The sequence below is a fragment of the Enhydra lutris genome, unplaced genomic scaffold (genome assembly GCF_002288905.1).
Source record: "Enhydra lutris kenyoni isolate GAN:26980312 unplaced genomic scaffold, ASM228890v2 scaffoldscaffold20, whole genome shotgun sequence".
In the NCBI taxonomy this organism is placed as follows: domain Eukaryota; kingdom Metazoa; phylum Chordata; class Mammalia; order Carnivora; family Mustelidae; genus Enhydra; species Enhydra lutris.
The window spans coordinates 29565148-29577936 of NW_019154104.1; the positions used below are offsets into that span (position 1 = coordinate 29565148).

Sequence of the window (12789 nt, forward strand, 5' to 3'; positions counted from 1 at the left end):
CACACTTTGGAAGGTGCCTGCAGATCCTGCCGCGTGTCCACACACATCCAAGCCATCACCCTCTGGGTGGAGAAAAGGCGGGTTTTCTTCAACGGTGCTAGTTCCCTGGATTCCATCCCAGCCCGGGCGGTGCATCGTCTCTGTGCGTGCTCATTGGCCGCCCCCCGGGGTCAGGCAGCCTCCAGGGACCGGCCAGGAGCCTGAGCACTGGGGCTTGTGGGGCCCCAGAAAGCCAGCTTGCGGCAAAACTTTTGTACACACCTTGTTTGCAAGTTGAGAACTTTTTTTTTTTATTTTTTTTTATTTTATTTTTATTTTTATTTATTTATTTTTTTTAATTTATTTATTTGTCAGAGATCGCAAGTAGGCAGAGAGAGGAGGAAGCAGGCTCCCTGCTGAGCAGAGAGCCCAATGTGGGACTCGATCCCAGGATGCTGGGATCATGACCTGAGCCGAAGGCAGAGGCTTTTAACCCACTGAGCCACCCAGGTGCCCCTTTATTTTTAATTTTAGAAAATTCAGTCTTGTCCAGGTCCAGATAACGAAGAGCCATGGCCAGACGTGGTGTAAACGAGGGCTCAGCGCCACGCCCCTGCTCTTGTTTGGCAGCCGCGGCCTGTCAGCGGGGCCCGCTGGCTTCCATGCCGCTCTCTTGGCTCAGGACAGCGGCTTCGGCACTTTCTTACCCCGGTTTTGCGGATTGGAGAGCCCCCGCTGGGCCGAGCCGGAGGCCCCCACTGCTCCGCGGGTGACCTGCAGACGCAAGCCTGTCACCTCTCCCCCGGACCCTTCCCAGGACTCTGTCGAGGCGGCCGCTGCTTCTGATTCACAGAGTGGGATTTGGAAGTTAGTAAACCCCTTTTCTCGTTAACTTGGAATCACGATGGTTAGATTTACAGCTGGCCAAGTACTTCCCAGAGGATGAGTGTAACGATATTGATTTTAGTGGAATGAGTCATATACCGCCTGCCTGGAACACACGCGCGGTCACCACAAGCCCACGGCATCAGCTCTCCCCGCCAGCGCCTCCCTCCATGTGCACGAGTCTGGGGACGTGAACAAAGAGCTGAGGAGAAGGAAAGGTCCCAGATCGCTTGCAGTCAGGCGGGGCAGGGTCCAGAGAGCAGGGCTCTGGGTCCAGCCTCCCTCCCAGCAGGGCTGACTTGTGTGGCCTTGTGAGGGCCTCCCCGAGCTTTCATTTCTCCTGCTGTGAAATGGACGACTTACACCTACCACAGTGCGTTGTGGCACGACATGTGCAAGCTGCACGCAAGCCTGGAGGTCGCAGGTGCCATCTCCCTGGAGAGGAGGGCATGAACTTCCCCTCTCTTTCTTGGGAACCCATACTTGGGTTTCATCTGACCTGGATCACATGTCTTTTGTGTGCCGGGAGCTAGGCTGGGGGCCAGACATGCTGAGTGGAAAAGGAGGACCCTTGGGGACCCAGAGCCCTGCATGATGATAGGGTTCCCCAAGGTAGGCATTAGGGGGGACAGGCAGTGTTGCCCCAGGCACGTGGGTGGTCTGCTGGGTCTCTGCCTGAGAAAGGAAGAGGGAAACTCGGACGAATTCCCCGGCTAGTGTTACCAACTGCCTCGTCTTAGCAACACTGGCGATGGGAGCTTGGGTAGTCATAGCAGTGTCAAGAGAACAAATGGAGTTTCTGCATTCTGTTTTAAACATATTTTTGCTCTAATGACGATTTATAGTTTATTTGTATCATTATTGATTCAAGGAGGAAAAGACGTGATTTTTCCTAACTCCAAGAGGATCTGAACAGTTCTTCTACTGGTTGAGTTCATTATAACCAGATCAATAAAGCCAGTGTTAGTGGATTAAATATTTTAAAACTCAATTTCCTGTAAGCAGCATATAGTGAACAAATAGAACTTTCTATAACAAACATGTAAACAAGCAGAGATAGTCTCAAGGTTAAAGGTTACGTAACAACTAGTCATTGTGCTTAAAGTAGCCTCGCCAGAGAGGAGATGACAAACAAGGTACTCGATGTGTGAAAAGGTAGAGTGGGAACAAATCTGACGAGAAAGGACCTTCACCTCCACTGTGGCTGGTGTTCAGGTTGGAGATCGTCTCTGACGAATACCTCCAGCCTTTGTCCATGTCTCTACAACAAAACATAAAGGCTAGCCCAGGGAATCGTGTTCTCATAGTCTCAAAACAGAAACTCTAGATCATTCCTCTCAAGGTTTCTGCTGTTAAAAACTTATAGCCTTTGGTTTTAACTTTTAATTGAACCAAGGATGAATTCAGTAATGGGTTTAATTTCTTTCAATCAAAGGCTCCCTTTTGTTGTTTGCTCTCCACCATGTCCTCTGGAACACTTTGTGTAATATGTAGTGTATATGTTGCATGTCGCCCTCCAGACAGCCTTATGTGTAGGAGGCTCTGCAAGGTTCCTCCCCTGGAAGTGACAGGGCTGGGATGGCACCTGGGTCTATGTGGCTCTCAGCCCCTCTGCTGTACCACCTCCTACTCCGAGCACAGTGCTGGACCATGGCGGCTGAGGTCCTGATTTCTGAGCCACAGTCTTGTGCTCGACCTCCTTCCCTTTATGTTTCTCATTACAGATCTGGAAGCTTATTAAAGATATTATTTATTTATTTGTTTGAGAGAGAGAGCGAGGGAGGGAACATAAACAGGGGGAGTGGGAGAGGGAGAAGCAGGCTTCCCGCTGAGCAGGGATTTCCCCATGCAGGGCTCGATCCCAGGACGTTGGGATCGTGACTTAAGCTGAAGGCGGATGCTTAACCAACTGAGCCACTCAGGTGCCCCCAGAATTTTAAAATCTTTAAATCTTTCAGTTTGGACCCTTTTAACAAATACAGCAAAGACCCAGTTCTTCCAAACAAAACTAGGAGAAAAGGCATAAACCATAGCTTGTCTTCTAACCAGGAACATTTTAGTACTTAAGAGACATAGATTCTCTTCTCAGTCTATTTAGGAGGTTGAAGAATAACATGCAGAAATACATGTTTTTTTTTTTTGTTTTTTTTTTTTTTAAAGCAGAAAAGGTCCTCATCTTTTAGCAACTTAGCTTTGGCTTTCCACCCATCTTTTCCCCATTGTTGGCAAGACTGTATCACTGCACTTTTTGAAAAAACGGGCTAATTCACGGCCATTTCTGAAGTAAGCAAGTACACCATGGTCCAAGGAATGAGGAACACGTCCCTCTAGGCAGCCGGCCTGTTTCTCCTTTTGGGCTCAAGGACTGGCAGCGAACCTGAACCAGCAAGAGTCAGCAGTGGACTCGGTTGCCTCTAGTCAGGAAGACACATTTCTGGCCTGCTGGGGCCTTCTTGGTGGTGTGGGGGCCACAGTGGCATTTATGTGCTCCTTTTCCATCTAGGGGGCACACGATGGTTGTCCCTTCCCTCATCCCACACACGGATCCCCTAGCTCTTTGTCTGGAGCAAGCGTCCCGAGGCCTGAGCTGCAGGTCTGAGGCCCATCCTGAGAGCTCCGCGTGTGCGTCTCTGAGTCCTGGCCTGGGCGTGTGGAGACTGGGGCGGCAGCCCTCGGTTCCATCCTCCCTAGGAGGGGGTGGCTGCTAACTGGGCGCGTGAGGGGTGGTTTCTGACCACCAACTGTAGCTGGAACGAGTTGCAGGATAGAAGAGGAAGCTCAAGGAATACCAGGTTTCTAGTTAGATTAATTCCTGGGGAGGGCAGTTCTTGTTTGTTGGAGAGAGTTGCTTGTCTGTGGACCGGGTGACAGAGTCACATAGGACCCAGACTACTGTGAGTCTGCTCATCTCTCCAATGCCTTTTTGGAAGAATTCTTTATTAAAAAAAAAAAAAACAAACTCCAACATTATGACAACAATATTAGTATAACTTAAAAAGTTATCTCACTACCCCTAGAAGAGTTCACTTCAAGTTGGTGAATCTCTTCCCAGTCTCTGTCCATACCAATCCCTACTTAATACTTATGTAATTCAAGAATAGGTATCAGGCACTGTCCGTCTTGCCAAAGAGCACTGTTTGCCATTCCAGTTTTAAGCAGCTTTTCAACATTCCACCAGCAGACACCCCCGTTTGCCTTAACTGCTCCCCTTGGGTTGGACAGCTATGCTGTTGCTTGTAGTCCTGTCACCGTCACAGATGATAACGCAGTGGCCGGCTCTTGGCAACATTGCAGTGACATAGGATGACCATGGAAATCTTTGTGCACTGCGTGTTTCAGCAACAGTTAGGGGCTTGTTGAGCTTAAAGAAGCGTAGAATCTTCATTTACAAAACCCCAATGTTCTCTGATGGCAAGTAACTGCAAACTATGGGCCCCTGGAAGATGTTGGGAAAAAATCACAATCATCCATCATGGAAAAGGTGACACTTCAATAAAGAACAAGAGAGTGACTGCTTTCCAAGAAGTTTGTACTATGGGAAGAATGTTTTGAAAACTGATGTTTCTGTTTCCATCATTTTCTAAGTTTTATTGCTAAAAACTGTGTGAATGTGTCACCTATTAGAAATGCTAAAATCTGCACTCTTGGGAGCAGTTTTTCTAGTCTGCTTTAATATCCTTTAAGTGAAAATTCTGGTGGATTTTGAATTTGGTTGTTAAAAATATGCAAGTGCAGTGATACCTTTCTGATTAGTCGCAGGAACCGTTCTTTGACCCGAGGGGAGCCGGAGCTTCCCTAGCAAAATATTCACACAGTCCTTTGGATCAGGGGTGGGTAGGAGTAGACAGCATCTCCCTTGATGCCAGTGGTGAATGTCTTCTGTCCAGGTCTGTGCATCACTGGGGGAAGTCTTTGCTGGCTCTTACAGTCCTCAGTGAGTAAACTGAAGCTGTAACTGGGCTGCTTTCAAATCACTGAGTCACTGAAAGTTCCCTACGTCCAACTGGAAGTGGAGCCAGTTCGGTAGCTCTCTCTAAAAATGTTGTAACTCATTTGATTTAATGATTTCAATGGGCTTTGTTGGTGCACTTAGTAAATGGCATGTTAAAATATATTTGAAAATGCTGGTTATTTTGTCCTTGTCTCATCCTTTAAAGTAGTTTATTTTTGGCATTTATTTATCTATCTATCTATCTATTTATTTATTTATTTATAAAGTTAACACATAATGTATTATTTGCCCCAGGGGTATAGGTCTGTGAATCATCTGGCTTACACATTTCACAGCACTCAGCATAACGCATACCCTCCCCAATGTCCATAACCCAGTCATCCTATCCCTCCCACCCCCCAACAACCCTTAGTTTGTTTCATGAGTTTAAGAGTCTCTTATGGTTTGTCTCTCTCCTGATCCCACCTTGTTTCATTTTTTAAATTTTTGGTATTTTAATGCTCATAATTTATTGGCATGGTAGCACGTTGTGTAACTTACAAACAAACACACTTCTTGAAGCTCCGTGCTTAAGGGCTTTTCCTTGATGGGGCATGCTGTCGGAAGAGTGCAGAGACCACGGATCTAGGCAAATTGGTTTTATAAAGGCTCCTGCTGTAACTCGAGAGTACCAATCGATGACTTTCATTTCCTTACCTGGTGAGCTGGAAGAGCACTGTGTGGGGGTCCTGAACACAAAGCAGGGCAGCTGGAAGTGCTTTCTGAAATGAATGAGCAAACACGGTTTCTGGGTTCCTAGAAGAGGAAATGATGCTTGAGATCTTGGTGTCACAATGGTCGTCTTCTTGGGCACCAGCTTCTTGTGTCTCTAACTGCCCACTGCCTCTCTAGCGGAGGAGTTTCTGTGAGCCGAGGGCAATCAGGGTTGTCCCTCTTGGGCTGGGGGAGCCCTCACTGACATCTCTGAAGGATGTTACCTTCAAGCTCCTGGTGGGTGTGGTGCATAGCGGGTTCCGCGCCTGGGATGTGCGGAATGGCCTGGCCTCTGGGGATATGTTCAGAGGCAGAACTGAGACCGCTGGTGGTGAGAATGGCTTCCAAGGCCAGTCTGGTTTCCGAATACATGTTCAGTGGTATTGAATTGAGCACATGAGAACTACAGCCAGTGGCCTGGGCTCGCTTTGGAACCCAGCAGACCTGAGCTCAGGGTCAGAGATCCATTCCCCACAGTCCCTGAGCCCAACCTGGTTATATAACTGACCTCTAAAAGATCCTGATGACGAAACAGACATTTTTCACACTGTACGTGTGTATGTACGCACATTTGCACGTGCACACGAGTGCGTGACAGCAGTTTCACGACCGACGGGTAAAGGGCAAGGACTGTCTTGAGTCTTGCTGAACCAGGGAGACCGCAGTTGGCTGCGCCGTCTGTCCATCTGGCCCTCAGGGCTCTGTGGTGTCAGTTCTCATTTGTTGCCCAGAGTATCACGACACCTCCTATTTGCCACACCCTGTAGCAGACCATTCATGGATTGTTGTAAGGTCGTGATTGTAAGACAGCTGATCCTAAAAAGACCACTTTGGAGCATCCTGCTTATTCGTTTTTAGACTCCTAGGTAAATAATCTCTCTACTAATTGTACAGCTTTGGTAATGTTATGTAATCTCCCCGAGTCTTGGCTTCTTCCAGTTGTGGAGCAGGGGTAGGGCATTGTGTGATTTAGATGAGTTGATGCTAAGTATTTACGGAACACAGGAAAGGTGGTGGCGTTCATGCGTCCGGCCATTAGCTTAGCCATTGGGGAGTTCAGCTAATCAAGGGTGGGGATGCGGGCTCGATCTTGAGGCCGAAGTTGCTGCTGCCCCTGTTGTACTTCCAGAAAGTCTTGTGGCCCCCTCGGGCCCAGATAGGTGGTGTCTGCCCGTAGCTCTGTGTCAGATGGCATCCGAGTTTTAAGGTATTCATTTTGTGATTGAGTATTTCTTAACTCACTCTTCTCCATTTTGTGTTGTAGGAACCCAGGTCTTCAGTGGTCAGAGTGACTTTAGGATCACTACCTTGAAATTTCATCCGAAAGACCACAGCCTTTTTGTGTGTGGAGGCTTCCACCCTGAAGTCAAAGCTTGGGATATAAGGACCGGCAAGGTGATGCCCATCTCCCTTCCGCGGCCTCTCCAGGGAGAGCTTGCCGCGGCTGTGTGATTGCCTGGGGTGGGCCGGCATCTAGGTGCAGGACCCCGGAGAGGGGCTAATTACCATTCATGTTTCATCACTGCTCACCATAATAGAAACATTCTTGAGTTGTTAGAATATTGAAACATCAGAGGTGCGATTCTATGTAACCTGTTACTGAACACATTTACTGAGCATCTATTGTGTGCAAATGTTTCTAGATGGCATAAAATGAATCAGCTTTTGGGTTACTCAGGGGAATAATGTTGGATGCAGATTACTGGTGTGGAGTTGCACTGTGCGTGTGCACTTTTGTGTGTGTGTGTGCATGTGTGTGCGTCTTCACCTGTGTGCATGTGTGTGAGGGAGGGACAGAGTTTGGGGGGCAGTGAGGGAAGGGCAGCCACAGTTCAGGGGGGAGCACTTTCAGCTTGGTGTGAGGAAGGCTTCTTAGAGACCACGTTCCTTCTGGCGCTAAAAAGCTGGTCATGATCAGTCTGACAGAAGTGGTTTCCACCGCACTACACCCACCCTTTGCCAAGCTGCTGCTCTTGTTGCCTTCACCCACTTAAAAAATGGCACCTCTGCCTATCTAGGTGTTCAGGCCAGACCCATCAGAATCGTCCCTGTCTCTGCTCTTCCTCTCACCCCCACATCCAAACCATCAGCAAATCCTGCGATGACTCTGGTTTAAGCTGCTGTTGACTCTTGCTGGGATAATTGCAGTAGTTTCCAATGCGGTATCTCTCTTTCCCCACTCCTTGCAGTTTGTTCTCAACAAAGCAGCCAGAGTCAACTGTCACTGTGTACGTCAGATGTGCTTCTCTCCTCTCCTGGTCAGAACCTCCAGGCTCTGATTTTGCTCACAGTAAAGGCCATTGTCCCTGCAATGGCCGATAAGGCCCACATGATCTTCCCTCACATCCTTCTCACCATCTCCAGCCCCATCATCATCCTTGCCTTTCCTAAAACACATCAGCACATTCCTACCTCAGGGCTTTTGCATCTGCTGCACTTACCGCCTAGAATGCTCTTTTCCTGTTTTCTCTGTAGAGGCTCCCTCCCTCTGTCCTACACAGTTCGGTTCACCTCTCCAGTAAGGCCTTCTCTGACTTCTCTGACCACCCTGATGGTCACCCCCTGGCATTCACTAGTCCCCTTTGCTCCCTCACTATTCTCCCTACCCTTTATCACCACCTGGCATACTGTGGATTTTACATCTTTATATATTTGCCTGTCTGCCTTTACTTGAACATAATAAGCTCTGCCCGAGGAGGGATTTTTGTCTGCTGTTGACTTCTAGCTCCCAGAATGGTGCCTGGCAAATAGTAGGCACTTGACAAGTCTTGGTTGACTGAGTGGAGGGATGAAGGAAGAAGGCACCCATGCAGAGTATATATGTGTAGAAGGTAGGAGTATGAAATGTGTATGGGGACCAGTGACCGACTTGACCTGGCAGGGCGTGGGCTCTGGGCAAGGGGACTGGCCCTGAGGAAAGAGGCTCTTAGTCATGTGAGTCTTGGTTTGGGTTAGCAGTGAGAAGCCAGGGCTGAGGATGAGTTCATGGAGGGGTAATGAGGAAGAGACGTGGCCAAGCTGCCTCTGGGGTTGCCCCATGACTTTAGGATGACTTATTTTCAAGATCTGGGAAGCACTGTCCTGGTCTAACAGAGGCATCCAGCAACTTGAGTCATATAGAATAGTTTATAAGACCCATGTTAAGCTAAACTTTGAAAGAAGAAGGTACAGACTGTAAGAGTGTCCGCCTGCATTTGGGATTCAGGGGATTCAGGGAGCTTTGGGGTCCCACTCCGAAGAGCTCCGGCCTGCTACAGTGCCAAAAGGTTCTGCCTTGAAGGCTTCTCTCTAGGACTGCCTCCTGCCCCACCTTGGACTTCCCGGATTTGAAGGTTCAGTCGGCTGCTGCAGGAAGATACTTTCCCAGCAGGCTGGTAGTAGGGACTGCTGGTGCTTTGAGAACCTAAGAGCAGAAACAGTTTCTCTAAAGAAAATGTAGTTTTGCCTATAGGTATCTTGTGGGAAAATTAAAGCATGGAGAGATGTACTCTTTGAAAAAGCCTCATATTTTTCTTTCATAAAGAAACTTCTTTTTACAAAAATATTTGGAAAAGAGAGAAAAGTTACCCACGAAGGAGTAGACACAGTGGATTAAAAAAAAAACAAACACAATTACTGGAACATTTATATTTGGGCTGCGTGTGTTGGAAACTCTTAGTCATGCTGTTTGAAGAGGGACCTTCAATTACTGAGCCTCTGCTGACGGCCACGTCCCTTAAAGGTGTGCTTACTGTTTTTAGCCTCAAAGACTGAACACGTAAGAGATTACTCACCAAAGACACCATCTGATTTAAGAGTTTGTTAAAAATATTGGATTTTCTCCTAGGGCAGACGCCATCTGACAAGCTCTGAAAAAGCTGGGGGAGAGGCATTTAGAAGCAGATGTTGCTGTGACTGGTATTGGCATGTTTGCGAGTCTCTCCCAAGCTAATAATGTGGGTAAAGGGATCTGTGCAATGTTTGTTTTTATTTCCTCTTTACCAACAATCCGAATGCCTCTCCTCACCGTCTGGGTCACAGGGCTAGTTGCATTTGCATCAGCAGGCTCAGAGACAGCTCTTTCTCCTGCTTCAGTTATGTTTCCTCTGACAGGTGTTGCCCGAGTGTCTCAAGTGGGCACAGCCAGAGGACCAGAGAGGAAAGGCAAAGGCTCTCTGACCTCCTGGATCCCCCTTGGGATGGCCAGGGAGTGCCAGTGTACGTGGCGCTGTCCCAGGTGCTGAACTCTGCGGCCCTCTCTAAGGATGAACATCTGGGGCTGAGCAGCTTGACTTTTTGGGACCACCCTCAGAGCCAGTGGAGAAAACTGCAGGTGGAGGCAAGAGGGACACAGACCTCAGAGTAAAATAAAAAATCAAAACCAGCTTCCCCTTTTAAATATGACGGGAGGGACTGTTTTATTGTAAGAGTAACCCGTGATCACATAAAAAATGAGAGAGAGAAGTAAAGAGAATAATGGGGCCAGCCAAAGGTAGACATTAGTAACATTGTAATACTTTTTTTCTTTATTCTTTTTCCGTGTGGTATGTGTGTGTGTGTTTTAAATGTGTGTGTCTTTTTTAAAACGTTGTTTGGTCTTATATATTTATTTATTTTTTAAGATTCTGTTTATTCATTTGAGAGAGAGAGAGAGAGACAGAACACAAGCAGAGGGAGAGGGAGAAGCCCACTCCCTGCTGAACTGGGAGCCCAATGTGGAGCTCGATCCCAGGACCCTGAGATCATGACCTAAGTCAAAGGCAGACGGCAGCTAACTGACAGAGTCACCAGGGCGTCCCTGGTCTTATTTTTATACACGGTTTTATATTTTGCTTTTCACATAGCACTGTGATTTAAGGGTTTTCCTTGTTATCACAAACTCTTGAAGAATTTTCAGTCCATCCCTTTGATGCAGAGCGCTTAGCTGACTCCCTTCTTGCCTTATCCCTGCTGCTCAGAGCCGAGTCTGGCATAAACCAGCACTTGATAAAAGTGGATTGAATGGGTCATGTTCAAACAGTTTAACTTATTAAACCATTTCCCTAAGTTGGACATTGAGGATAATTCTTTTCTTTTCTTTTTATTGCCACTTAAAATGAATAGATGTGAAGGTGGAGATCAGGGTCAGCAAACTAAAGCCCAGGGCTGAATCTGGCTTGCTGTCTGCTTTTGTAAAGTTTCATTGGAACATAGCCGTAAACACTCATTTGTGTATTGTTTGGAGCTGCTTTCACACTACAGTGGCAGAGCTGAGTAGTTACAATGGAGACCACATGGGCTGCAGAACCTGGCTGGGCCCTGCTGTCGGATAGGTCTGGTTGTGACATCTGTCACTCTCTTGATTGTCAAGACTCAGCCTCCCGATCTGGCTGACAAGGTGGGAGCCCCTGTGCCTCCCTGTATTAGAGGCATTCTTTTTCTTTTTTAAGTAACATATAGTATATTATTGTTTCAGGGGTAGAGGTCTGTGATGCATCAGTCTTACACAATTCACAGCACTCACCATAGTGCATACCCTCCCCAGTGTCCATCCCTCAGCCACCGTATCCCTCCCACCCCTCTCCACTCCAGCAACCCTCAGTTTGTTTCCTGAGATTAAGAGTCTCTTATGGTTTCTTTCCCTCTCTGGTTTTATCTTGTTTCCCTTTCTCCTTCCTTCCTCATGTATTAGAGAAGTCCTTACAGAGACCTTGTGCTCAGAGAAGGTCTTTTCCAGAGAACTGTTCTTCAGTCAAATTTCTCTCCATCATTATAATCTCCAAACAGACCACCCAGGTCTGTAAGACACATCTGTGCATCTAGTGCTGTCATATTGATGTTTATTTGCTTCAGCTTAAGTCCTAGAACTCAAATCACTGGGTCAAAGTGAATCAGCATTTTGAAGGCAAGGGGTAGGTTTCCAAGGGCAGAGGTGAAGTGTGCTGTGGTGGGACAGAACCCATCACCAGTGCATGACTGCGGGGCCAGACCACCTCTCCGCCGCCGTCTGAGAGAATGGAGCCTGAGTAGTTGGAACAGATAACTTTTAAGCTACATTCCAATCATATGATTTTATGATCCTTAAGCTGAGCCAAATGATGAATGTTGGGATTCTGGACTTCTCAGGGCCAGCCCAGTTCATTAGAGCAAATGGGCTGTTTGGCTTCCCTCTCTTCTTTTCTTGGACGATCTCTCTTTGCCGCTGGTTTGATGATTGGAGCACATCTCTCATCACGGCGGAGTGCCTTGACTTCATTTCCAGCAGGCCAGCAGGATGTGTTCTGTGTGAATCGGCTGAGCACGCGTGCTCGAGCTGGCGTAATACCACCAGCGGGATCTCTGACTTCTTCCTCCAGCAGTGTGCTTGAACATGGGTGTCGCCTGGAGTCCAGGAGGCCTGGGGGCTGGATTTTGTGTCACTGTAGGGTCCCTCTCTCCAGAAGCCCCTCCAGCTTCCAGTGCTGCTGGCCTGAACTACAGGAGAGACCTGGGCTCACGGCCTCCTTGTACCACGCATGCAGCTGGGTGATTTTAGGCAAACCCCATAGACTACAGTCTCTCTCAGCCGTGGTTTCCCTGTTGGTATAGTTGAGGGGCAGGACAAGGCCATCTATAAAGCATGGCTTTGCACACTGCCCGTTTGCCGGCGAGCACCTGGGGCTCTTGTTAGGATGCAGATTCTGTGTCAGCAGGCCTGTGGTGAGGAGGACTTCTTAGTCTGTTGGGGCTGCTAGAACATAATAACCATGGACTGAGAGGCTTAAAAAACAGACATTTATTTTGCAAAGGTCTGGAGGCTTGGAGCCTGAGACCCGGGTGCCAGCATGGTCAGGTTCTGGTGAGGACTCTCCTCCTGGCTGGCAGAGGGATTCTTTCTTGCTGTGTCCTCACAAAGTGGAGGGAGAGAGCTCCGATCTTTTCACCCTCTTAGAAGGATGCCAGTCCCATGGGGGCCACACCCTCATGACCTCATCTAAACCCTATCACCTTCCAAAGGCCTCTCTTCCAGATACCATCCCACTGAGGATTAGGACTTCAACATACAGATTTGGAGGGACACATCCAGTTCATTGCACATGAGATCTTATATTTTTAACAAGTTAACAAGTTAACAAGCAGGAAATGCAGAGGCAGATGGTCCATGGACCACACTTTGAGAAGCCAGGGCCCAGATGGCCTCTGAACACAGAGGTTACTTGCTTCTGTCATGTGAGCTCCCTTGGCTTTCACCCTTGATCGGTCCGCACTGTTTGCGACCCGTT

At 47.9% G+C, this 12789-nt stretch overlaps 1 protein-coding gene across 3 annotated transcripts in view; it reads left to right on the forward strand.

The window, feature by feature from the left end:
• Positions 1-12789, forward strand: part of LOC111148769 (WD repeat domain 25) — a 140885-nt gene that overhangs the window by 90332 nt on the left and 37764 nt on the right. For all 3 annotated transcript variants that reach the window (XM_022505567.1, XM_022505568.1, XM_022505569.1), the window contains one exon: positions 6834-6964. In XM_022505567.1, the coding sequence (XP_022361275.1) occupies positions 6834-6964 (131 nt within the window). The remainder of the gene's footprint in view (positions 1-6833; positions 6965-12789) is intronic.